General features: G+C 30.9%; 2 protein-coding genes and 1 long non-coding RNA gene across 5 annotated transcripts in view; 2 read left to right on the top strand and 1 right to left on the bottom strand.

Annotated features, from left to right (window-relative positions):
- LOC105320971 (cyclic GMP-AMP synthase-like receptor) overlaps positions 1-27,235 on the top strand; it is a 160,893-nt gene that overhangs the window by 91,667 nt on the left and 41,991 nt on the right. The gene's annotated exons all lie outside the window — the stretch shown is intronic.
- LOC105338984 (uncharacterized) overlaps positions 1-27,235 on the top strand; it is a 90,473-nt gene that overhangs the window by 40,012 nt on the left and 23,226 nt on the right. For all 3 annotated transcript variants that reach the window (XM_066073247.1, XM_066073248.1, XM_066073246.1), the window contains 3 exons: positions 12,036-12,071; positions 18,602-18,637; positions 19,210-19,245. In XM_066073247.1, coding sequence (XP_065929319.1) covers positions 12,036-12,071; positions 18,602-18,637; positions 19,210-19,245 — 108 coding nt within the window. The remainder of the gene's footprint in view (positions 1-12,035; positions 12,072-18,601; positions 18,638-19,209; positions 19,246-27,235) is intronic.
- On the bottom strand, positions 14,384-17,034 carry LOC109618813 (uncharacterized). The gene is made up of 3 exons (XR_010710319.1): positions 16,829-17,034; positions 15,566-15,652; positions 14,384-15,184 (listed from the first exon to the last, which is right to left on the bottom strand). It is a non-coding gene; the product is annotated as an uncharacterized lncRNA (long non-coding RNA).

The raw sequence follows: 27,235 nt of genomic DNA, 5'->3' as shown, positions 1-27,235 counted from the left end.
TACGAGCTTGTTGCAAAGCAACGACAAGGCCGTCCGTCGCAACTGCATCATATTTGTGACGTAATACACAATTGATACATGGTCATGTTAGACTGTAAAATGTATGGAGCCTTAGTTTAAGAGACAATTGCAAATGCATTCGATATACATGAGAGTTGTTTCATGTAGAATTCTTTGTAAAATACAACACCATCGAGTCATATACATTAAAATTTATTGATATTCTATCGATATATTGTGTTATTATAGTTCTAATAATGCATAAAGCCTTATTTGGCTAAAACATGTATTTTTAGTCTTAAATTGGATGAAAATATCTTGGCTATAGGACAATTGTCTTTTAGGGCTTAGTCATTTTTTATCAATTTTTCGGGGATCGTCTGTAACAAATACAAATTATAAAATTTGTATCGATTATTTTTCTCTTGTAATCTCTTTAATGGTACGTGTATATATGCCATTTTAAATCAAAATTTTAAAAGTAAGAAATGTTTGCGTGTTTTTTTCCATTAACTACAAAAATAAAGTTTTTAACTTTCTGCAGTTTATATCAAACGCACATAAAACTACCAAATATAAATACAAATTATTTTTTTTCTGACTGGGTTGGTCAGAAATCGCTGTTTTTTTTAAAGTATTCATTAGCACGTTGTATGAAGAGCTAATTTTAGAACGTACACAAGATGTCGACGCCAAAAAGTTGTCGGCCCGTTGGCAGCAGATTCGCGTTTTGAGAGAAAAGAAAAACAAAAGAAACAGTTTGACAGAAAACTTTGGAAAATGAGAACCTATATTGAGACGAATTTGAGCGGTGGACATGTGTTAGAAATGAATTAATCTTCATATTTAAGTATGAGCCTGTCGGCTTCTTGCTAGACAGATGAGTCACACAGCGGTATGTGTGTTTTTTCAATCTAATTAAAATTAGACCTTTCATCTAGCTCTCTGTTTTGTATGGTTACCGCTCACGAGCGGTAACCATACATAACAGACAGCGAGATGAAAGGTCTAATTTAGATTGTGTGTTTTCTATGTTTAATGAGATTATAAAGGAAAAGAAGCTCAAAAGTATGGTACAGTATTGATTGTCTGAATATAATAAAACCTGTATTGCTATCATCTGAATACCTAAAATCTGTAAAAAAAAATTGTATGATTTCAGTCGAGGCCTCGAGAGGGGTAATTTTTACGTTCTATTTTATAATCATATGTTGTTAAAGGTATGAAAATAATTGGTAATTTGCAAAAAGAGCTATCATCCATTGTCATTAACACCGATACGAAGCCATCATCATGAAATGCGGATGACAATTTCTGATATTTTTCTTTTTACAACACAAACACCTGCAGTTGTTTATATCAATTAAAACAAATGTAAACAAACCTGCCATGTTGACTTGTTCTTGCTGCTTTTCTGAATTACTATTCCCGCGCACATCAACCTTATATGTCAATCGTTTATGAATATGCACAGGTAAATCGCCGTTAATCATTTACAATTATGGCTGGTACCTCGTTAATACTTATAAAGACATTTTGTAAAAACCCCTTTTTATAAATCTTGTCATGCTGAAAATTTTGGGTGTAATTTTCCACATCACAAAAATGCCATAAAAACAGCAAATATTTACCTTTAACGATACATGCTCAGAAATGTGAAAACATATCGCTACCACTTTGATTATTTTTAAAGCAGCATCACTTGATAAGATCTAAATCAGAGATCTTATGTTTTTTTGCTATAATAATGTTTTTAATTTAAAAAAAAAAATTAAATCGATTAAACGATTTGAGCGATTTTTTAAATTCGTTTGTACACTATAAAAAATCGTTCGTACGATCTAAACCGTACAAACGGCTTTCTACATCGTACAAACGATTTTAAAAATCGTACAAAAGATTTTCTAAATTATACAAACGATTTTTTTCTAAATTGTACGAACGAATTTAAAATACCGTTATAATAAACGATTTTCTTAATTGTAAAAACGAATTTCTAAATTGTACAAACTTTTGTTTATTGTACAAACGAATTTGACAATCGTTCAAACGATTTTCTAAATGGTACAAACGATTGACGCACAAATGATTTTTTTTAGATTTTTGAAATCGTACGAACAAATTTCTAGATCGTTCAAACGATTTCTTAATCGTTTAAATAATTTTCTAAATCGTTCTGACAATTGGCACTTATACGCCGTTGTAATAAAGAGAAATTTAATTCAATGAAATTTAAGGAAAAAAAAAACTTTCTTTATGATCGAATGAAAAGATGGTTTAGCAAGGGGTTCTTTGTCATACCAGCAATTACCTGATACAAAATCCTTCTTTTGGATGTATTTTATTTTAAATATATTCTTCTCATACATGTAATGTATTAGATTTTGTACACAAACTGGGTTATCGATGCTATGATATCAATGTAAAAAGGACAGAAAATCTCTCTCTCTCTCTCTCTCTCTCTCTCTCTCTCTCTCATTCTCTCTCTCCCTCAAAATGCTCAAACAACACATACCTCATGTTTGCTGGCAAGACTAAATGGGCATAAGTCTGGTGTACATGTAATCATGCAATTAATGAAGTTGCAGCCCTAATTGAGAAAATTTACTAAATACCGTTAATAAAATTATTCTAATCAAGATAAAAGTAAAATTAGGAATCTATGACAATGATCGAAAAGGCAATATTGTGGGTGTAGAATGAATGTGTAGTTTGTTTTGTATGTTTATTTTTGATTGTTATATTTATCGGGATCAATTTTGTTTGTTAGTATGTTTTGTTTAGTGAATAGGGGAATAAAAAATGAGTAAATTCGCATATGAAGTCAAGCAGTTTTTCTTATTATCATAGACCAAAAGCATGTTGGAAAGAATAAAAACATTGTATCAAGCAGTTCTTATGCGCAGATCATGCACTAATCTATGGTTTTCATAATTATTAGTCACTAATTACAAAGTTACTAAAGTAGAAATACAAATACATTTCCAAAGATATTATTTTAGTAACTAATAGCTAACTTTGAGCTCAAGCTTGTCTTTTGCCACATGAGAGCACATTTGTAATCCTTAGTAAAAACAAATATGTATAATGGGGGGGGGGGGGCGGTGATGTTATTGCAAAAGATTGTGTACTAGTGATGTAGAATTTACAATGTTAATTAATAATTGAATAATTGATGTTGAATTATTATTAATAAATAAAATCATACGTTTAGTATTATATACAGTCTGGAAAGTTAACAGGATGAAAATAAATGCCAGTGAGTTTTGTTTCAAAAGCCAAGTTTTCTCCATTTGCTGGACGATTTTATTCGTCTTAAATATGTGAAAGGATGCCCGTCTTACTAAATGTACACGCTCACAATTCAACCTATTAAAAAAGCCTGTATGTATAATTTTTTAAATCGTTTCTAAAACATTCGATCTTTATGTATCGTTGTTAACAAATTCAAAACTTTGAACGATTAAATTGATTTCATACCTTCCCCACCCCCATGAGAATCCATTTTAACCCATGGAAAGGAGTATGTGCGGCATCGTCAAATATTTGCCCCCGATTTCAACCAATTTTTAAATAGTATTGTATCAAATCTTCAAAAATCATTGTAAAGAGGATGCCCATAACTTTAATGTTGATTTTAGTCACCATTGCTCATTCGCTGTTTATCAATGACGTCACCTAAATGACCTAATTCCCGCAAATTTGCAAACAAATGAAAATAATCTCATTTTTGCTTTATATTTTGCATTCGGAAATATAGAGCGCAGATTTTTAATATATGTTTTTCTTAAGATAGTTATACACATTATTTTAAAAAAAAATGGTATGCTCGATGTTTCCAAGTCGAAATACCATCGGAAAACACCCATATTTCGCTACAAAACATCAATTTATAAAAATAATACAATCTTCATGACGTCATTTCTACATTTTGACATTATGACCTCATTGTGGTGATAACCTTTTACACCTTTATTTCCAATATAATTTTAACTGTCTTTCACCTTGTTTTTTTAGCTCTTTCTAAAACTTTGATTTTGAGGTCAGAAAATGCATAATACTGCACATAGTCCTTTAATTTATACAAACGGTAAAACAAGACTTCATGCCAGAATATCTCATTCATTAATTTTTACGCAGTTATACTAGACGAGTCCAAAATAGGAATGTTTGAGACACAATACAATGTGAATACACTGGAGCATACATGTACCATGCGTGCAGTTTACTTTGCATTTGTTTTTTTGTTTTGAGAATCCTTTAATTGAAAATGACGGAAAGACCTTGAATATTGTTATCTGTATGAAAACTGACAACAACATACTGTCAACTATCTAAAAAATCCATAAAACGAAATACAAATTCAAAGCAGAGCAACACGGAACTCTAAAAAGATAGAGGTAGGATCAGGTGCCTAGGAGAAGTGAGCTTCCTCTGCTGACCGGTCAGTTCCGCCGTGTGCTAGTTGTCGCATTTAGAAAAAAACGTAAAAGGTCGTAGACGATTAGGTAATTGATTATGGTCTTGAATGAAAAACGTCAGTCAGCATGCGACCCAGTGGAAGATTGTATTTGTTTATAAGGTCGTTGTATCGACTATAGAACTAACGAAAGGCTGACTTCAAATGAGACTGTTGATAGTCCGGTTATATCAACATGTTTGTCTTAGAAATTTTTCATACGAAGAGCATGCCCTTGCGTATCGAATTAACTGAGAGACAAAAACCTCATATGCAGACGATGAAGGCATTTTACTACATAAATAAGGAAAGTTTACTATAGAAAAATTGAAGTCATCGCGCGTATCATATAGTTTTGTTGTTAGATTACCATCAATGTCCATGCCCAGTAAAATATCCAAATATGAAACAGATGACGCAGACTCTGTGGTACCTTTATAGATGCAATATAACATGTCAAACTGTTTTCATTTTACCGACAAGCTTGAAGTATTGAAATAATTTTAATGAAAAAAATATAATGGACGTTATAAATCCTATGTCAATCGATTTTTTACTACTTGACTACTCTGCACGTCGTTTTAATGAATATATGAACAGCGGCACATTTTAAAATGTTTTATTAAAGAGAGAAGAGAGGTTTAGCAAAGCAACGTGTAGGCGTACGCGTACGTGAAAAAAGAAAAATATGTGCATTATGTCATCAGATTATGTAATGACGAATTTCTACACGTATATACCCGAATGAACATACGTGTAAATTGCAAAGTACCCGTAAGGTCGCGCTTCTGTTTCCCTGTTGGCTATTCATTTAAACAAATATGTGGGGGGGTTTCTTAAGCCCGAATATTTAATGCGAATACTGATATCTACAAACATAAATTTTCATTAAAATCTTATATTGGTTTGGAGTTTTAATACACGTATCTCTACCTTAAAAACATGCAATTGCTCTGTTATTTTATTCATCTGTGATAAATAAAAATATACATATATAAACAATGATGTATAATAAAATTAACACATGCAGAATTCTCAATTTTCGACTGTGACTAAAATTCTCAGCTCAGTAGGAGAGGATTACTAGAATTACAAGAAATCATTTATACAAGTACAGGTACATGTTACAACTGCTAAACAGGAAAAGTAATGTGAGCTGGTACGCGTAGTTCTCACTTGTAACCTTCACGTACAAGTGCACATACACGTTTGTCTGCTAAACCTCTCTAATGTTAGTCTCTAGCCCCGGTCTGGAAAAATTCGGATGGTAGTCAATCTGAATTTTTTTTTAGACAAAAGCTACTTTTATGCAGCTAAGATAATTACAGTAAAACACGCTTATAACGAAGTCCCAGGGACGGCCAATTTACCTTCGTTATAAGCGTAATTCGTTATATCCGTCAAGTTTACAACATGATATGGAGACTTGGGGAATGAAATTCACTTCGCTGTAAGCGTCAATTCATTATAAGCATGTTCGCTATAACCGTGTTTTACTGTATATAATATATGCTTCCAATGAAATGATTTTGTTTAGTCATTCACGCTTTTAGGATAACTATTATTACTTGTTTAAAATAACATCCATATACTTCGTCTAACATTCGCTATTTGTAGAAGAAGCAGAACCAGTATCAGTTCGGCCCTCACAATATACATTGTTAGACTTAATAGCACTAGCATTGCAATAGCTATGCTTTTCATTTATTAAAAAAAACAATTTTTTTTAAAAACAACACTTAATCTGTTTATTTATATATTTTCGTTCGTTGAAGTTTTGCACAAAGATTAAAAAAAACGCGAAACGCCGGGGGAGTCCTATTAAATATCCCTGATATCCGTCAGAAAAATTTAAAAAGGCTTTGGACCCTAATATCATTTAATATTTATTCGTTTGATGAGATATCGGCGCTTCTGATTTGTCGAAAAATTTCCTTGATACCTGCATCAATAAAAATTTTAGCCGGATCTACTTTTCTCAACTGTTCTGATCTAACACTATTTATAGAACGGGAATTTCCAAGATAAACACTTTCAACAGAATGTAAAGTTGTGTCTGTTTTATTGTCAGCAAACAAAATGCAACCTTGTGAATATAAAAACTTGAAAGTTTAACCTTAAAAAAAAAACAAACATTATTTGATTCACGAAATAGAAAATTAAGCGTCTTCTCACGATTTCGTCTGCTTGAGATCAATCAACATTTACAGCGAGGCTGGCTGTTCCTATTCCAGGAATATTATAACGAACATATAGGCCTGTAAACTTTCACGGTAACACTGCTGTTCAAATTTGGTAACGAAGATTTTTAAATTTACACACGTACATCATCGGTCATCAGAATAAGCGTCGTAAAGAAAAGCTATGAGTAATGCATCAACTCCTTCGGCGCATTCCAAGCGACAGATATACCTTTAAGTACATCACTGGCTATCTAGTTACCACAACGTTTACCAAAGTCGCTTATACATACTATTCTCTGTCGACATATAATCTATTTTCATCCACGATCGCCTTTCCTTGGATAGTTATGTCCAGTTGCATATTCCAGCGATCTCGCTTTTATTACGAGTTTTTCTGCATAGTGAATAATATCACAAGCTATCACATGTATTTTCCTTTCGTTTTCAATTCAGCTGGTTCAGATTTTAACTCACTATTTGTGTTTAATCCTTTAATTCAGCTCAATAGCTCTGCATCAGCTGAAGGCGCATCCATTTTGAATATTGTTACTGTTGTTGTTTTGTATTCATACGCTTCATTTACATTTTTTACCTTTTTGATCAATAACACTTCACATTTTTTTTTATTTGAAAATGTTTTATCAAATGATAAGAAACGAAGATAATAATTTTTCTATTGATCGACGTATCAAAGAAAAAATTGACCGGAAAACTCGCATTGATGAAGTTTTCCGGTCAATTTTTTCTTTGATACGTCGATCAATAGAAAAATTATTATCTTCATTTCTTAAAGTAATGATGGCGATTATTAAGTTCACATTTTAGAAGTCATCTCAAAATGATACAATGAAGCACATTGAAGTTGTAAAAGTTTTCGCTTAAATGGAATATTCTAAACTTTATATTGACCTTAACTTTGTATCGAACGTCAATTGGTGTATAAGACACGCCCATTTCCCCTTATCTAAACAGCAAGCACGGTACAATGTACACACACACGCTTTCTTTCTTTCTTTCTTTCTTTCTTTCTTTCTTTCTTTCGAACAATGTTCAAAAAGTGTCATATTGCTCTTGTTCTTCATTTTATCAGATCTGCAATCATTTAGTTTCCACCTAACTTGAAATTCATTATCAGAAATGACAGTGGTTAACGCATGCCATCCTTGTTCAACAGATCCAAGTTATAAATGTGATGGCATTTCATATTGCAATTGTTTGAAACACGCACGGGTACCGTTGCTTCAAAATTCCATCAAACAATAAACTATTATATGGAAGGAATTCTGTGCAATTAATAATTAATCGTGTTCACTAATTTTTGTCCTAAATCGATTGTAATCGAATATTTTCTAACATGTAACCGATAAGTTGTTGAGTTCTTAAAGGTATAGATGTCGTTGTAAATGAAAATTTTAAAGAAAGAAATGTTCCCATTAAACAACAAAAGTTATCAACTTTCTGCATACAAAACAGTTTAATCAAATAAAATATGGATGACCTTAATAGACGTTTACAAAGACAATGTAGTTCACATTTGTTTTTTATCAATACCATGATCTTTTAAGAAAACTCAGTAATAAATTATTTTACTCCTTCCATTACAAATTTTGGCATCTTTCTCGATCTTGGTGTGCTTTGCAGAATTAGCCAATTACAGAAACAATCTATGTTTTGTGACATTTCGAAGTTCCCCGCGCTGATATATGTGACGTGTGGCAGTAAATTATATATAATTACTGAGATGCCCGACATACCTATTAGGTAGATAAGAAAATGATAAGAATTTTTTAAAGTTTTAAGCATGCGTAATTGCAGAAAAAAAACCCTCTGGTGCTAACATCAGGAACGGCGAGGATACATATTTTTTGTATTGTCACAAAAACTACAATAACTTTATCATCAGGGCAAACCTGTATATCCTTGGCAGATAAACACTATAGTTTGTTCATTATGTTCACCATGTTGAAAAAACAATGCCAATTATATTTTTAAGTGTTAATTGTACACAATTAACAAATACTCTAGAGGTATTACATCTTTCACATTTTTGTCTTGAAATTATAACATGCTTGGGATGAAGTTTTTGTTTTAATTTCTTTCTTTCTTTCTTTTTTTTTTTTTTTTTTTTTTTTTTTTTTTTTTTGGTAATTTTGTTAAGATCATTGAGAAAACGATAACTATTAAAGTTAACAAAACAAAAAAAAAAAAAAATAACATATAACAAATTGATAATTATAGAATATCGAATGATAACAACGTGTTATCAAAACATTTCACCAACACAGTGTCACTAACAAAAAGTGACATTTAGTTAAAAATGAAAAAAAAACTGTCGATGAATAAGATTTGAATTTTAATACATTTGAAAAATTCGGTGATCAGCAAATTAACATTCAGATCTACCTAAAATTTTAAGATATGATTTGTTTACCTATAAACTACTATAAACTAAAAATTAAAACTAATGATGACTTTTAAGTTTGGGTTTTTTTTTTACTGGGCTATTCTTTGAAAGGGGTTCAGTACATTTATAAAATAGCCGAGCATAGCGAGTGCTTTTAAAAGTCATTTTTTAAACAGATTACTACTTTAAAACCAGTTAAAGCATAACTATAACAATATATATATACCTGAATAAACCAAATGAATTGAAATCATTACGATCAATGACGTTATCTGTTATTTCACAAATGCAAGCTGTAAAATGTATTCTCTGTTATCAATAACGCAATTAAAAAAAATTATTTAATATGGTTTAGTTGAAAGTTGGGCTTAAATGTTTAGTACCTTACACACCAAAAATCGGTTTCATGTCCAAGACGCGAAGGTCTATCACTGACCAAAAATCAACATGTAGGATTCCAAACCACAACATTCAGTACGTCGAACTCCCGTTCATTTCGTCCTGCTCCGTCAGTGTATCTCTACCTTCTCCTCAACTGCGTGTACGTTCAAACTTCAATTGACGTAAAAAAACCTTGTTTAATAGATATAACCCGTCTTGCAAGTCTTGGGTAAAACAAATGCCCAAACAGATAAACAAAACCTTTGACAACTAGTTATCCACACAAAATTCTAGATTTTGCAAACTGTAGAGCAATTTCGGCAATGTTACCACACTCCTGACTAGCAGCCAAGGCTCCTCCATTGAATAAAACAAGTCAAAGAAACAAAACGGATATAAACGAAATTCATCTTCATCACAATATTCATTATAGGTTAACCGACAACAGATTGAATACAAAAACAAAGGCATTATGGAAAAAGAAAAAAACCTTACTGTCCATTTCTAAATAAATGTCTTAAATATAACAACGTTAGACTGATATTACTTTTATTTACCTGTTTAGCTAATACCACACCATCTAATGAGGGAGAGGGCGAATTAGGTTTTTATAACTTGTGCTCAATCCCATTGTAATATATAATGCAATAAAATATGTTCAAATCAAATCTAATGATGGCTTGTCACTGTCGGGTAAATTTTGGATTTATTTGTTTCGTTGAATAAAACACAACACTTTAAATTTCTGTAAACGTACTACATTTGGCTGTGTATTCTATTTAGCGCATTTGGCGAAATGCGGCTTCAGCTAAATCAAGTATTTTGCTAAATGTCATGCATATTTGTATAGGAATAGTCACATACAGAAAAACGGTAATTCAGATCCACTCTAACTTGTTCAAAAACTAATTTCCGCCTAATACTGTGGATTCATTAGATTTCGTGGTGGATCAATTTTCGTGGAATTCGTGGGTACCTCGCATTGACGATTTAACATCCTCCAAGAATTAATAATTAAGAGTAATAAAGTCATATATCCTTTGTAGGTTTAATAGAATACACGACATTACGTCCCGACGGACCTGAAAAATTTACGCAATCCACGAAAATTGGCCCCCACCAAATTTAATGATTCCACAGAATCGTACACACCAAATATAATACGTTTACAGTACATTGTAATTGCAATTTGATTCATTATTTCATATTTGCATATCCATTGTTTTTCCTACTGTAAGTCCATACGTAGGAACTGCAATTATTTTTCTAAAATCGCAATTGCTCTGTCCGTATACTATGACGTCATAAAGGTGTGACGTCATATAATTTTCCATGACGTTATAAATTTAAACCACTATACGATACATCATGTGTTTTTCTCCAACTCCATAAAATTGATGTATTTAATTAAAACATGTCTTATAAAATATTTTAAAGGATTTACTGTTAAAACATATCATTGAGTCTATTAACAAATCTATGTGAATTAAAAAGATACCTTACAGTCTGAATGTTTATTTTTGATGCGATAGCTAAATGTCAAGGTCTAGGCTAATACAGAGTATTTCCGAGTGGTAAAATGCAAATAAAAGTAATAAACTATTTAGTGAACATGGCGTAATGAATAGAAATTGTTCTGCTGGCATATTTTCCATGATGCGCTAGCGCACATCATGAAATATGTCAACAGATACACTGCTATTCATAATGCCATGTTCACTAAATAACGTTGTTTATTTCTTAAATGTTAATAATTGTTGAATGATAATTTCTTTGTACCGAAAAATAGTTGTAAATACATTAACGTCTGACTAATGTCACTTTTCTTTACCTGGTTTGAAGGTGAGATGGAATTTTTGCCAGGAAAGTTTTGAATTTTTATGATTATTTCAGGAAACCAAACATCTTCTTTGAAACATTGTTTTTGAAAGTACTACATCCGAAAAATATTTTTTTTTCTGAAAGTGCTACATGTTTTAAATGATGATTTTTATACGTATACAAATGACACTATCAGAATTCTAAATATTATTTTGTTATAAAGTTTATGTTAAGTATTCGTCATATATGTGAATAAACTAATATTGCTTAAATAATACAAACTTGAAGAAAATTGAAGAAATACATAAGAAGGGTGTGTTCTGTTGTATAGTAATTTTACATTAAACATTTATTTCATTCTGTGCTTTTAGAATTTTGACTATTGTCCTAAAAGGAAAAGATTGCCATTTTGTCATTAAATTTTTGTCGTGAACTGTCACTAAGGCATGCATCTTTATAAAACAGAGCCCCTTAGGGATAATTGAAGAAAAAATTGTTAAGTCCACTTATTCCTATGGGAGCAATTATTAAGACTGTGTTATGACATGAATAGATTGAATGCTTTAAAGTGATATACTTTAGTTTACTAGCAATATACTAGTTATTACTTTTATGAGGAAACTTTCTGTTTAAAGTGATGATAAATGATGAAAGTCATCATAAGTTTTGCTTATGAAAAATAGTACTGGTTTTTGTTTTATTTTTTGTTTTTGGTTGTTGTTGTTTATTTAATATTACAACGTCACACTAATGTCACCAAATGTTACTTTTATTTACCTGTTTATAGACGTGAAGACCACTGCAGAACCTCCTCGAACATTAGGTAAGTATTGAATTCATGTAAATTTTTCAGGGAATAAAACTTTTCTAACTAAAAACCCCGAATTGTTTCAAAGTGCTATATGTACTAACCCTTAAGATAAAGCAAGACGGCGGTGAACTATGAATTATACCTTTAAAAACACTAGTTACTTTCGTAATTTTGAAAAGGCCTTATTCATGTAAAGAAATTAATGTTGTTTTCATAATTCAAAGCCCCTCAGAGATAATTGAAGAAAATATCTAAGGTTGTGTTTTCCTTATCATAATATTAATACCTCCAACAATTCAAACATTAAGCACACAATGGGCAGAGGTTTATTGTTTTAAGAGAGGCTGTCAGTAATCATCGAGAAATTTTTGGAAAGTGCAAATTTTTTTTATCAAAAAATCCTATGATTACATATAGCATTATTGATTATTCAATATAAACACAAGTGTGAGACATTTAAACTCGTTCCTTACAATTTTATGTATCGTTTTGTTGTTACCATGGTAACGGCTCCAGAGTCTTGGGAAAAAACCGTCAAATATGTCACATTAAATGCCAAATTATTTATAGTTGGAATTGTAAAATCTATTTTTTATAAGTTTAAGGTCAATGAACAGAACTTATTAAAAAAAGATTTATTAAAAAACAATTTAATTATTTTTCCAAACTTGGCTGCCATGGAAACCAAAATAACCTGACATTTTGTACAACTGAAAATTCAATAAAACAACCAATTTTTAAGCTGCGATTTTTCAATGGCACAACTTGATATGGTACAATCTTTCATATAGGAAGAAAAAACACATTTTAAACTTTTATTTCAAAAAATAAAATCAGTTAAACAACTTTTCTTATTTTTTTCCTGGCCCGACGAAAAATCCCATTTTTCACCATATTCAGCTATATTTTCATATTAAAAAGAAAGGTTACATGGCTTTGAGCTTATTATGAAAAGTAAAATCAAATGATTTCTTTTGAGAACAGACTTCAACAGATTTCATTTACTTCAACAATAACAAGAAAATACAAATATGTAGATTTCAACCACACTTAATCAATTTGTGGTATCTAAGGAAAAGCATCTTCTTAGTTACCAGAATGAATTTTTACATTCAAAACCAGCAACTGTTAGCATAATAAGAGTATGTGTCCTCCTTATATGTTGTTTACAAGATTATTTAGAATTACTTTTAAAAAACATCAATTTAGGTCCACTGTTTACAAATATGAAGGATTAATATTTACCGTTACATGTACTATGGCAACAGAAAAACAGCAATGATTTGTACAGAAACATCGCTGAATTAAAGGCATTTTATTAAAAAAAATGCATATAACGTACTGCTTACAGTATTAACTCTGTAATATTATTTTGTTATTACATGTTTAAGTAGAAAAAAAAATGTCTCATGGAAAATCAAAAATATGAAATTTTTAGAATTTAGATAACTTCCTATAAATATACATATTATACATGTAACAAGTAATGTATCCTCTACGGTGCCATGGTTCCCGATAGCACAGTTGGGAAAGAAAAGGAATTGTGCACTTCCATGACTTTCATCTTGACCTTAAGGTTATGCCTAATTGATCTTAGATACATGTATGTACATGGTAATTTAAAGAACATGGTATGGTAAGGGTCAAAATTGGAATTTCAACAAATCAGAGATACAGGTATGAAGTTGATTTTAAATCTTGTCCAATTTAACTTATTATATAATAATAATGACATATTCTTGGCATATCTGGCACATCTATGCATTTAAGCATGCCTTATGTTCAGGTAAGCTAAGAATCCAAATTATGGGCATGGGCTCCTTCAAAGCTTTGAAATGGGTCCATGACTACTGAAAGCTTTTATAGGAGGAACCCAAAGAAAACATAAACTGTATTTGATCATTTCTAATTTTAAATGAACAAATAAATTAAATGAAAAAAAATATTGCCTTCAAAGATCTTCACTAAAAAAAATTTCTTTTTAAAATATGCATACTGCTTCCAACTTTCCAACCTATACCTCTTCATCAGAATAAAATCAAGGTCTTTCCAATTATCAGAATTTGTTGTCATATATAATCATGATAATTGCAAGTTAATTCTACCAAAATTGAGTAGAACTAAAATACATGTATCTAATCCAGATTTGTGTATTTTGAAGTATTAACCGATAGAACATTATTATTTAATTTTTGTAAATAAAAGATTTGTCCAATCCGAAATATTGCCTAATCTGGCCAATTTATATGGAACCACTGATGTCCAGATTCGACAAGTTCTATTATTTTTTCCCAAGCCCCCATTTCATTGAAATAAGAACTAAAATATAACAATTCAGGTTTCTTAAAATTTTCAAAACTGCCACTGTAGTTTATTAAATATCAGTTTAGATACACATGAAGCTTATAAAATGACAATACTAAAGGTGCATCTGTCATAATGGATAGGGACATTATAAAATAAAGGAAATGTTCTAATTGTTCATTTGAAACTTCTTCTCGCAGTTGTTTATTTTATCAAGGAAAGGATTTGCAACAGCATGTTTATGTACAGCAGAATACTTATAATGAGTCAACTCAGGGATATATATTTTCAAACCACTGTAGCTTTAGTCTTGCACTAACAAACTGAGAATCTGCCTCTGAGCTCCCCAACTTGCAATACTACTGTATGCAGTAGTATCTAACATCTTCTCTGTTGCGACCCGAGTTTGATTCCCGTGATCGACAGTGGTTGTATGTGATAGTGTATGGTGGTCATCCAACTGGACACGTGGGTATTCTCCGGGCACTCCGGCTTCCTCCTACATCAATGACTCCCTCGCGCTAACATCCGTGCCAATGAGAGATATTAATTTAAGTTGTAAAACTTGTTTATCAATCGTTGTAAAATAAATAAAGTTTAGTTTTCAATCTTTTCTCTATCTGGCTCTGAATAAAACGCATTTCTAGTTTCCCTTCCTGTTCGAGATCGGAATTTCTAGAACATGGTGCATGATTTGCTTTGCTTTTTTGATGTAATAATTCTTCTGAGACTCTTGCCACTCAGAAAATTGTGCAAAGTCTGAAACTGTTTCCAGCATGTGATAATCCATCCTGATCTTGACTATTCATATGCACTTGTTCCTAAAAAAGGAAAAAAAAAACTGTCAAAACTATACAAAGAATCACAAAGTGAATAGACTATAAAGGGCTAGTGGGTAGAAACTTTATGCATATTTTGATGGATAAAACCAGAGGTGTTCCCTAAAAATGATTGAAACCTCAGCATAATTACCAGAATAATCCTTAAGAATGTGCTAATATTAATATTAAAGTTTGACATAGTTCCTGATCATAGGAATTCCTTGAGTGAAATATCAAATATGACCATCCACAGATGTTCATTATATGATTTAGTGTGGTCTTGCAACTTTTGAAAAGATTTCTTAATTCCCAAATACCGGCACTCCCTTATAAAACTATGATTCCCTATAAAGTAAAGTTCTGATGTTTGCATTCTTTTACCTGATTAGACTGTTCATTCTCAGCTTCCTCCAAGAGAGAAGAACCTTTCTCAGCATCTATTTCTACTCTAGAATACATTTCCTCAGCCTGGAATGATGTAAAAGAGAGATTTCTAACTCTTAATTCACTTTAATACATGTATGATTTCAGAAATTGTGGTGACCCCTACCTACATTGTAGATTCACAAATAAAAAAAACCTCTTGATAATTACATAAAGATGTAGTTTTAATGTTTGCCATTCGTTTAACTTGCAGTGCTAAATTTATTGTTTGAAAGTTAAATGCACAGCCATGTAAGTCTGGGATAATTAAAGGATTTCCCTATTGTTGAGTTATGGTGCAATTATTAATATAATAAGAAAGTGTATATCCCTGTTCCCTGTGCCCTGACCAAAAAAAAACCATAGGTAGGGAGGGAATTTTTTTTTTTTAAATTCTAAAATCTCAGAACATGTGCGCAATAATGAGGAAAGCAGTATATTCACAGTATAGTACGACACAAGTTCATTAATAATAATAATAAAGATTTAAAATTTCCCACAAGGTCTTTGTGTTGTTATTGCATGTAATGTATCCTCAATGTGTAGTCAATGTACATGTATAGGCAAACAAAAATATCAAACAAAAATTTGAAACTTTAGAAAAAAACCTTATCTTATCTCTCAAATTTAATCTATTAACGTATTTACACATTTAATAGATCAATGTTTCTTTATTGTGTTAGATCAATGACAATATTCATAAAATTAGTCACTGTCCTTCTGTGTATTTGGAGTATTAGTCTAATCTTTTGATACACTTAATATCGTTATGTAAACAAATGGTAAAGGATCTGTTTAATTTTGGAGATAATTAAACAGTTTTTTTGGAAATTTTAGCATTTATTGTAGAGTTATTAACTAGTAACGTTATCGACTATCTGTAATATCAGGATTAAAAGTAATAATAAACACCGTTTTTGTCATTTCCAATGCACAGGTATGTTGCCCGTATTAACGTATTTTAACCTCTGAACATGCTGAAAATAGGATAGTTGCGAGTTAAAAATCACTTCAGTGTTAATTCATGCAGTGAAAATGTCTATCAAATTAGTTTACTATCATGTTTTTGCCAATAAGGAAAATTTGCACGATCGTTAACTTAGAAGACAGCGACTTCCACTTCTCCGAGGAAATTCTGGCAATTACCGATCAAATAAAAATTCTATTAGGGTCGGAGGGGCGAAAGGAAACAGGATTATATATAAAAATTGTTTGTCTTACCTTTGCTGTAACCCCTATTTCGATGTTCGATTGATACTGGTAAATCAAAATGATCAGTGATTCATTCCATCTTCTTCTAATATTAGAGTTCATTCATTTCTTCCTTCAATTCTAGAGAGTTCGCATCAAGGGGGGTAATCATTACGTGAAATGCGAAGAACATGTGTATAGTGTTTCGGGTTTTACAGAAAACCAGTAAATTGTTTAACTTCTTTTATTCACTATATCGATAGCATACATTTTTGTCTAAAATACGGCATATAGAAAAAATGTCAATCCTGTTGCGCCTCAGAAAAAATAGCGTCTGAAAAAAAGTCCATTTTGCTAATTTTTATATATTTTAATGAAATATTTTCTATGAAGAAGGAGAGAACTATGTATTTTTTAAAGATAAATAAAATAATTTAATTGTTTTCCTTAATTTTATCACTCTAAAGATTGTTTAGATATTGTTTACTCATAGATATTCGGGAAAAAGTTGAAAATACAACATTTCATGAATTTCACGGTAACACGGTGTGTTGCCATAGAAACACACGCGCAGTTTTTGTAAATTTTCACTTTTTTATAATTTATTGTCACTGTACACAAACGTGTGAAAGTTTCGTTCTAATTCTTGATTTTTGCACTTTCCACTTTTTAAAAGAAAATGCTCAATGATTCCTGACAGCCTCTCTTAAGTCTTGTGATCCAACATCTTGGAACTGATCAAACTTATTGTATTAATGATAAGAGTATTTACGGACTGAAACTTATATCTTTAAGTAGAAACTTAAGCGAAGGGTAACGGACAATCATCATTGTGGTGAAAATTCTGTACTGGTAAATTAATTGCTAAGGTTATTGTGTTTTTTATTAATATTAAAGGCACTTACATGTATACTAATGGGAGCAACAATAAAAACTGTATTATGACATTAATAGATTGAATGCTTTTAACTAATATACTTTAATTTATTAGCAATAAACTAGTTATATAACTTTTATGAAGAAACTATTGCCGACAATTATGTTTAAAGTTCTGAAGATGTTGACATTGATTCATTTTTTTTTAATTATGAAAATAGTACCGATAGGTTTTTTTCTGTTTTGTTTCTGTTCTTAAATATAACAACGTCACACTAATGTCTCTTTTATTCAAACGTTTAGGATATAGAGAGATCTTGGTATATCTTACAACCTGTCACCACTTAGATACGTTTTGAATTTATGTAAATTTTTCAGTGAATAAGACATCTTTTCATAAAATACCCGAATTGTTTTTAAGTGCTACATATACTAACCCTTAAGATTCAGCAAAACAGCGATGGACTATGAAATATACCTTTTAAAATACTTAGTACTCTTATAATTCTAAGTAGTATCAATTATAAGGTTTATGAGCCACCGCAATGTCAAAAAGGCCGTATTCCAGTGAAGAAATTCATGTAATCTTTATAAAAACAGAGCCCCTTATGGATAATTGAAGAAAATATTGTTTAATGCACTTATTCCTATGGGAGCAATAATGAAAACTGTATTAGGACATGAATAGATTGAATGCTTTAAAGTGATATATTTTAATTTACTAGCAATATACTAGTAAACACTTTTTTGAGGAATCTTTCTGTTTAAAATGATTATAAATGATGAAAGTGATCATAAAATTCGCTTATGAAAAATAGTACTGGTTTTTGTTTTTATTTTGTTTTTGTTTTTGGTTGTTGTTGTTTATTAAATATTACAACGTCACACTAATGTCACCAAATGTTACTTTTATTTACCTGTTTATAGACTTCTACCGAAAAAAAGGACCTCGTCGAACATTATGTAAGTATTGAATTCATGTGAATTTTTCAGGGAATAAAACATTTCTAAATAAAAAACCGGAATTGTTTCAAAGTGCTACATGTACTAACCCTTAAGATAAAGCAAGACGGCGAGGGGCTATGAAATAAACCTTTCAGAATACTTAGTATTCTTATAATTCTAAGTAGTATCAATTATAAGGTTTATGAGCCACCGCAATGTCAAAAAGGCCTTATTCCAGTCAAGAAATTCCTGTAATCTTTATAAAACAGAGCCCCTTAGGGATAATTGAAGAAAAAATTGTTAAGTCCACTTATTCCTATGGGAGCAATTATTAAGACTGTATTATGACATGAATAGATTGAATGCTTTAAAGTGATATATTTTAGTTTACTAGCAATATACTAATTATTACTTTTATGAAGAAACTTTCTGTTTAAAGTGATGATAAATGTTGAAAGTCATCATAAGTTTCGCTTATGAAAAATAGTACTGGTTTTTGTTTTGTTTTTGTTTTTGGTTGTTGTTGTTTATTTGATATTACAACGTCACACTAATGTCACCAAATGTTACTTTTATTTACCTGTTTATAGACTTCTACCGAAAAAAAGGACCTCGTCGAACATTAGGTAAGTATTGAATTCATGTAAATTTTTCAGGGAATAAAACTTTTCTAAATAAAAACCCCGAATTGTTTCAAAGTGCTACATGTACTAACCCTTAAGATAAAGCAAGACGGCGATGAACTATGAAATATACCTTTAAAAACACTAGTTACTTTCGTAATTTTGAAAAGGCGTTATTCATGTAAAGAAATTAATGTTGTTTCCATAATTCAAAGCCCCTCAGAGATAATTGAAGAAAATATCTAAGGTTGTGTTTTCCTTATCATAATACCTCCAACAATTCAAACATTAAGCACACAATGGACAGAGGTTTATTGTTTTAAGTCTTGTGATCAAACTTATTGAATTAATGATAAGAGTATTTACGGACTGAAACTTATATCTTTAAGTAGAAACAGAAGCTAAGGGTAATCATCATTGTGATGAAAATTCTGTACTGGTAAATTAATTGCTAAGGTTATTGTGTTTTCCATTAATATTAAATGCACTTACATGTATACTAATGGGAGCAACAATAAAAACTGTATTATGACATTAATAGATTGAATGCTTTTAACTAATATACTTTAATTTATTAGAAATAAACTAGTTATATAACTTTTATGAAGAAACTATTGCCGACAATTATGTTTAAAGTTCTGAAGATGTTGACATTGATTCATTTTTTTTTAATTATGAAAATAGTACCGGTAGGTTTTTTTCTGTTTTGTTTCTGTTTTAAATATAACAACGTCACACTAATGTCTCTTTTATTCACACGTTTAGGATATAGAGAGATCTTGGTATATCTTACAACCTGTCACCGCTTAGATACGTTTTGAATTTATGTAAAATTTTCAGTGAATAAGACATCTTTTCATAAAATACCCGAATTGTTTTTAAGTGCTACATATACTAACCCTTAAGATTCAGCAAAACAGCGATGGACTATGAAATATACCTTTTAAAATACTTAGTACTCTTATAATTCTAAGTAGTATCAATTATAAGGTTTATGAGCCACCGCAATGTCAAAAAGGCCGTATTTCTGTGAAGAAATTCATGTAATCTTTATAAAAACAGAGCCCCTTAGGGATAATTGAAGAAAATATTGTTTAATGCACTTATTCCTATGGGAGCAATAATGAAAACTGTATTAGGACATGAATAGATTGAATGCTTTAAAGTGATATATTTTAATTTACTAGCAATATACTAGTAAACATTTTTTTGAGGAAACTTTTTGTTTAAAATGATGATAAATGATGAAAGTGATCATAAAATTCGCTTATGAAAAATAGTACTGGAGAGTCCCCGTTATCTCTCAGACCTAGTCAACGCTTAGGTAAGTTTTTAATTTATGTAAATTTTTAATAAATCTAAATAAATACCCGAATAGTGTTTTTAAAGTGCTTCATGTACCAACCCCTAAGATATAACAAAAAGGCAATCACTTATGAAATATACCTTAAAGAATACTTAGTACGAACGCAATTCTGAGTAGTATTTACCTATACGGTTTATGAACCACCGCAATGTCAAAAAGGCCTTATTCATGTGAAGAAATTGATTATTAAAGAAAATTTTTAAGGAATGTGTTTTCATTATCATAATACCTCCAACAATTCAAACATTGAGCACTTCAGAGAAAGGGGTTTATTGCTTGAATTCAATTAAGCATTGAATCATTATTTTTTGAAAGATATAGTCTCATAACTGCAGCGGTGTGTGCATACAAATTGAGTAACGCGCGCAAGCGCGTTATGAAAATTTCTATGCACACACCGCTGCAGTTATGAGACTATATCTTTCAAAGAATAATGATTTTGTGCTTATATTTACATTTTTTTTAACTTCTTGTCTTGTCTGCAAATGTGATTTATAGGTCAAAATTTCTGTTTTATCCTAAGGGTAAGTTCAAATAAATGGAAGAGCCACTGTAACAGCCGCAAGCGTGAACTTTGATTCTCGCTTGTGACGTTGCATTTTACAGCGTTCAACGTTTGTGACGTCATAATAAAACTCGTCATTTTAACCTTTGAGTACCTTGTGTGTGTTACGGTCTTACAACTGCAGTACCTTTTCACACCTTACATGCAAAAAATATTTGGAATGTAAATATTCTGATAGAACATCTTGAAACTAATCATACTTATTGTATTTATGATAAGAGTATTTACGGAATTTTAGAGAGATAATACAATGTGAATACACTGGAGCATATATGTACCGTGTGTGCAGTGTACTTTGCATGTATTTTTTTTGCTTTGGGAATCATTTGATTAAAAATTAATTTAAAAAGGAAAGACCTTGAATATTGTTATCTGCATGAAAAATGACAATTATAACAAACTGTCAACTGTCTTGAAATTCCATAAAACGAAATACAAATTCAAAGCAGAGAAACACGGAGCTCTAAAAAGATAGAGGTAGGATCAGGTGCCTAGAAGGAATGAGCATCCTCTGCTGACCGGTCACACCTGCCGTTGCTCTTTATTGTAATCGAAAAAAAAAAAAACGTAAAAGTCCATAGACTATTAGGTGACTAATTATAGTCTAACGATTAGTATGATAAACATCAGTTGCGACCAGTGAAAGATTGTATTTGCTGACAAGGTCGTTGCATCGACCATAGAACTAACAAAAAGCTGACTTCAAACGAGACTCTTGATAGTCATGTAACATGTATATCAACTTGAATATAAGTAGTTTGCCTCGCCTTAAAAACTGTGCATATGAAGAACATGTCCTTGTGTATCGAATATACTGAGAGTAGTTTTGTTAAGATCATTGAGAAACGATTACAATTAAAATTAACAGAAAACATTCTTTGTTAACAAATAAAAAAAGATAATTTATAACAAATTTATAATTATAGAATATCAATTGATGATAACGTGATATCAAATCATTTCACCCACACAGTGTCACTATCAAAAAGTAACTTTTAGGTGAAAATGAAAAAAACAAAACTGTCGATGAATTAGATTTGAATTTTTATACATTTGAGAAATTTGGTGGTCAGCAAGTTAACAATTCAGATCTATTTAAAATTTTAAGATATGATTTATTTAAATATAAACTACTATAGACTAAAAATGAAAATGAATGATGACTTTTAAGTTTGGGTATTTTTTATATTTTTGACTAGGTTCTTCTTCTAAAGGGGATCAGTACATTTATAAAATAGCCACGCATAGTGAATGCTCTAAATTGTCATTTTTAACAGATTGCAGCTTTAAAACCAGGTAAAGCATAACTATAACAATATATAGATACCTGAATAAACCAAATTAATTTAAATCAATACGATCAATGCCATTATCTGTTATTTCAAACATGCAAGCTGTAAAATGTATTCTCTGTTATTAATAACGCATCTAATTAACTTTATTTAATAAAGTTGAAATTTTGGCCTAAATGTTTGGTATTGGATACACCAAAAATCGGTTTCCAGTCCAAGACTCGAATGTCTATCACTGACCAAATTAGTTTGGGGTAAAACAAATGCCCACACAGATAAATAGACTCTTTGACAACCAGTTATCAACACAAAATTCTGGATTTTGCCAATACATATCAAACTGTACATCAAATTCGGCAATGTTACATGTACCACCCTCCTCACAAACAAGTTATGCTTAACATATCCTATAGAGCACAACTTAAATCAAAATTACAACTATTTACAGAAACAAAATGGTTATAAACGAAATGCATCTTCATCACAATATTCATTATTCCAACAATTCAGACATTGAGCCCACCAGAGAAAGAGGTTTTCTGCTTTCTGCTAGGTTAACCGATAACAGATTGATTACAAAAACAAAAACATTATGGAAAAGGGAAAAACCTTACTGTCCATTTCTAAATAAATGTCTTAAATATAACAACGTTAGACTGATCTTACTTTTATTTACCTGTTAAGTTAATACCACACCATCTAATGATGGCTGTTCACTGTCGGGTAAATTTTGGATTTATTTGTTCCGTGGATGAAAACACAACGCTTTAAATTACTGTAAACGTACTAGATTTCGCTGTGTATTCTATTTAGCGCTTTTGGCGGAATGCAGCTTCAGCTTATTCAAGTATTTTGCTAAATGTCATGCATATATGTATAGAAATAGTCACAAATATAAATGCCGTAACACAGATCCACTCCAACTTGTTCAAAAACTAATTTCCGTCTAATGTCGTACACACCAAATATAACACGTTTACAGTACATTGTAATTGCAATTATATTCATCATTTTATATTTGCATATCTATTGGTTTTTCCTACTACAAGTTCATACAGAGGAGGTGCAATTATTTTTCTAAAATCGCTATTGCTCTGTCCGTATACTATGACATCATAAAATGGTGAGGTCATATACTTTTCCATGACGTTATAAATTTAAACCACTATACGATACATCATGTATTTTTCTCCAACTCCATAAAATTGATGTATTTAATTAAAACATGTCTTTTAAAAACATTTTAAAAGGAATTACTGTTATAACATATCATTGAGTCTATTAACAAATCTATGTGAATTAAAAAGATACATTACAGTCAGAATGTTTATTTTTGATGCGATAGCTAAATGTCAAGGTTTAGGCTAATACAGAGTATTTGCGAGTGGTAAAATGCAGATATAAGTAATAAAGTATTTAGTGAACATGGCGTTATGAATAGCAATTGCTCTTCTGGCATATTTTCTATGATGTGCTAGCGCACATCATGGAATATGTCTACAGAGACACTGCTATTCATAATGCCATGTTCACTAAATAACGTTGTTTATTTCTTAAATGTTAATTATTGTTGAATGATAATTTCTTTGTACCGAGAAATAGTTGTAATGATATTAACGTCTGACTAATGTCACTTTTCTTTACCTGGTCAGAAGATGAGGAGAACTCATTGTCTCCAATGTCAGGGAAGTTTTGAATTTGTATGATTATTTCAGGTCTAGGCTGATACAGAGTATTTGCAAATTGTAAAATGCAAATATAAGTAATATACTATAGCGCGCATCATGAAATATGCAAACAGAGCAAGTGCTATTCATGACATTATGTTCACTAAATATCAATAACGTGAATTCTAAAGCGAACCGTACGCGCATAATTTTCGCGCATGTAACATTTTTTTAATGTTACCCGTTGCTAAGTGCGTTACTAACGCTGAGGGTAATCGAAAATTTTATTAACTGCGTCTTAAGCAATCAGATTTCAGTATTTAACATGAAAGTATAACAAGATAAAATAGAATAGCTTTAAGATCATGTATTACCAATTTGAAGACAGAAGAGTAATACAAGCCTCATCGATGGGAGACAGTTGTAACAACATAATTATTGAATCATGGTTATAATTGTGGGACAGTACTGCTCATGCCCACCACAACTAACTACGATTACAAATGCAGATATTTGGATGCTTGACAATAAGAAGAAATGTCTGATTAAATTCCTTTACTGTGGATTTAATTTCTTGGAGCCAATATTCATAGACTGCTATTTTCTTTACATAAGTTCATGGGCACAACATTTCGCGGAATTCCTTGTTTAATAAACAGATTATCTATAACAAATAGTTCGTTGTGGATTTAATTCACGGATGATAGGATCTACGAAATCTTATGTTTAGCTGTTTTGTAGCAAATTCAAGATTATACATGTTACCCGTCTTCTGAAATCGGACAGAAGACCTCCTTGTTGCTCGCAATTTATTCATGTCTAGTTATTTTTCTTTATCTGTTTTTTTTTCTTATTTATTTTTTGTACACGCGATTTTTCAAAAAATGGCCCGGCTGATTTTCATGCAACCTTCTTATCTAATTAATAGATAGTGATCTTATAGATTTTTTAATATAGATGACGTCATTTCCGTTTTTGAGAGATTGACGTCTTAGCGATTTTAGAGGGTTTGTTTTATTACCCATGGAAATGTCTCTAACTTTAAAAGATAGTGAGTGTAACTTTCAAAGATAGTACATGTATATTAAGGATCATAGATTTATAATTTTAGTTTCATTTTGAACTGGCTTTAAAAGCGCCGAAGCTCGGCTTGACCCGGGAATTGAGATTTTAAAAGATGTAATTTTTCTAGGTTTTCTTTATCTCTTTTCTAAAAAAAAATATTTTTTGAACATGTAAAAAAGTTTAATTTAGAGAGAACCGATCGTTTAATAGCAAGAGAAAAGGACTGGTCCTTCAAATTAGGGGACCATGGGCTCTAAAGTCTTTTATCTACATCCCTTTATCTAGAGATATTTTGTGAAAGGTAGGGAAAGCAAAAATGTTTATCTGACAGTTACGAACCTTAACAATTTAATGATTATTTTATGTTTTGCGTAATTAATGGTTTCTAGGGGTAAACGGTCTATATCTTTGATCACCTATATTTCAGAGAAAAAAAAATGAAATGCACAATAAAAGAAAAGATGCTCAAAATGAATGTGCTAAACAATATACAACCTTCAAAATTTTTAAAAAGGAGATAAGGGATCGGCCCCAAAAGCGTTTTTTCCCATATATTTCAAGAACGGTGACGAATTTCTAACCACTTCGTTTGCCAAAATGTGTTTAAAATAAAATGACTTTTCATTTGATATCAACAAAGACGGGCTTGCCCCTCAGATAAGTGACCTAGGGGGCTCTAAATTTTCTATCTACATGTATAACCCTATACTGAGACCTATTTTACAATAGATTATTGAAGCAAAATTGGCTATAATACAGTTATGTGTATAATAATTTTCTCATGTGTTACGTTGTAAATGGATTTAAGGGGCCAGAGGTAAAAATCTTTAATCTTTTCTATTTGAATGGGAAGAAATGCATGTTTTTGATAAAGCAATGTAAGAAAGATGCTCTTCAGTGTATATAACCACCAACATTTCGTTAAATGGCTCTAATAAGGAGATAAGGGGCCAGTCCCTAAAATGTTCTTTCCTGGAAACTCAATAACAGTAATACATTTATAAACACATGTTGACCAAAATATGTTGAAAATTATAAAAAAAATTATTTAATGTACAAAATGAGACCCTTCCTTTAAGTTACAGACTGGGAAGGGGGGGGCTAAACTTTTTATTCCACAGCTTTTTCTCTAGTCATGTACATGTTTTTCATAATGAGAGATTTTAAGGGACTAGAAATCCAAAATTTTAATCCTTTTTCCCTAATGGAAAACTTAGATAAAGAAAAGCATTAGTATTACCCTCATTTTTCCAGATCATGTTTGATGTCGAAAATCAAAGTCGATGATGTCGTATCACCTTCTAAAATCGAACGGAAGACCTCCTCGTTGCTCACATTTAGACCGTGTGTACTTGGTTTTATTATTGGTGTGCGATTTTTCCTAACTGGGATTGGATCGAGTTTTCTTCGTGTGATATTCATGCAATAACGAGAAATCATACCTTGTTATCCCACATGCAGATACTAATTATATATTAATATTAAATTGGCAGGAAGTTTCGTTAATCGGGTATGGGTGCGCTGATAATATTCATTAATATTATAGATTCTTATACTAGTTTAGAATTATGTATTTGAGAAGAATATTATTCATTTTATAGCAATTTTGATTTTTTGCAAAGTTTTCGAATATTTATTGTTCATTTACACGTTGATTTACACATAGCAAAGTATTGTGATAACAAATATGTTAACGAACAATCAAGCGTCTGAGTAGTTATGATTAAATTAGTAGTTTCTTTGCAGCTAGTTTTACATGCACCGGGCTGTAGTATTTGTCTTAGCTAGACAGTTATAAATGTCGTACCTAATATTCTGTTTAAACAAGAAAATAGTTACTAGTCCTTCAGATTACGACTTTTTTAGCATTATTTCAAACCATGTGCAAACAATGTTAAAGCTGAAAATAAAACATAATCTCAAAATATGAAAAGTGATTACAATCAGATAATTGTAATTTTAGTATAATAGGAAATTCTGTGTTTAAGTCACATACAAACAAATCTATAAGTAATGAAAAGTAAAATTTTGTTCCCGT

Source organism: Magallana gigas, chromosome 10, assembly GCF_963853765.1.
Source record: "Magallana gigas chromosome 10, xbMagGiga1.1, whole genome shotgun sequence".
NCBI lineage: Eukaryota > Metazoa > Mollusca > Bivalvia > Ostreida > Ostreidae > Magallana > Magallana gigas.
Note: the sequence above shows the minus strand (reverse complement) of the source record. Positions and strands in the feature narration are given on the sequence as shown.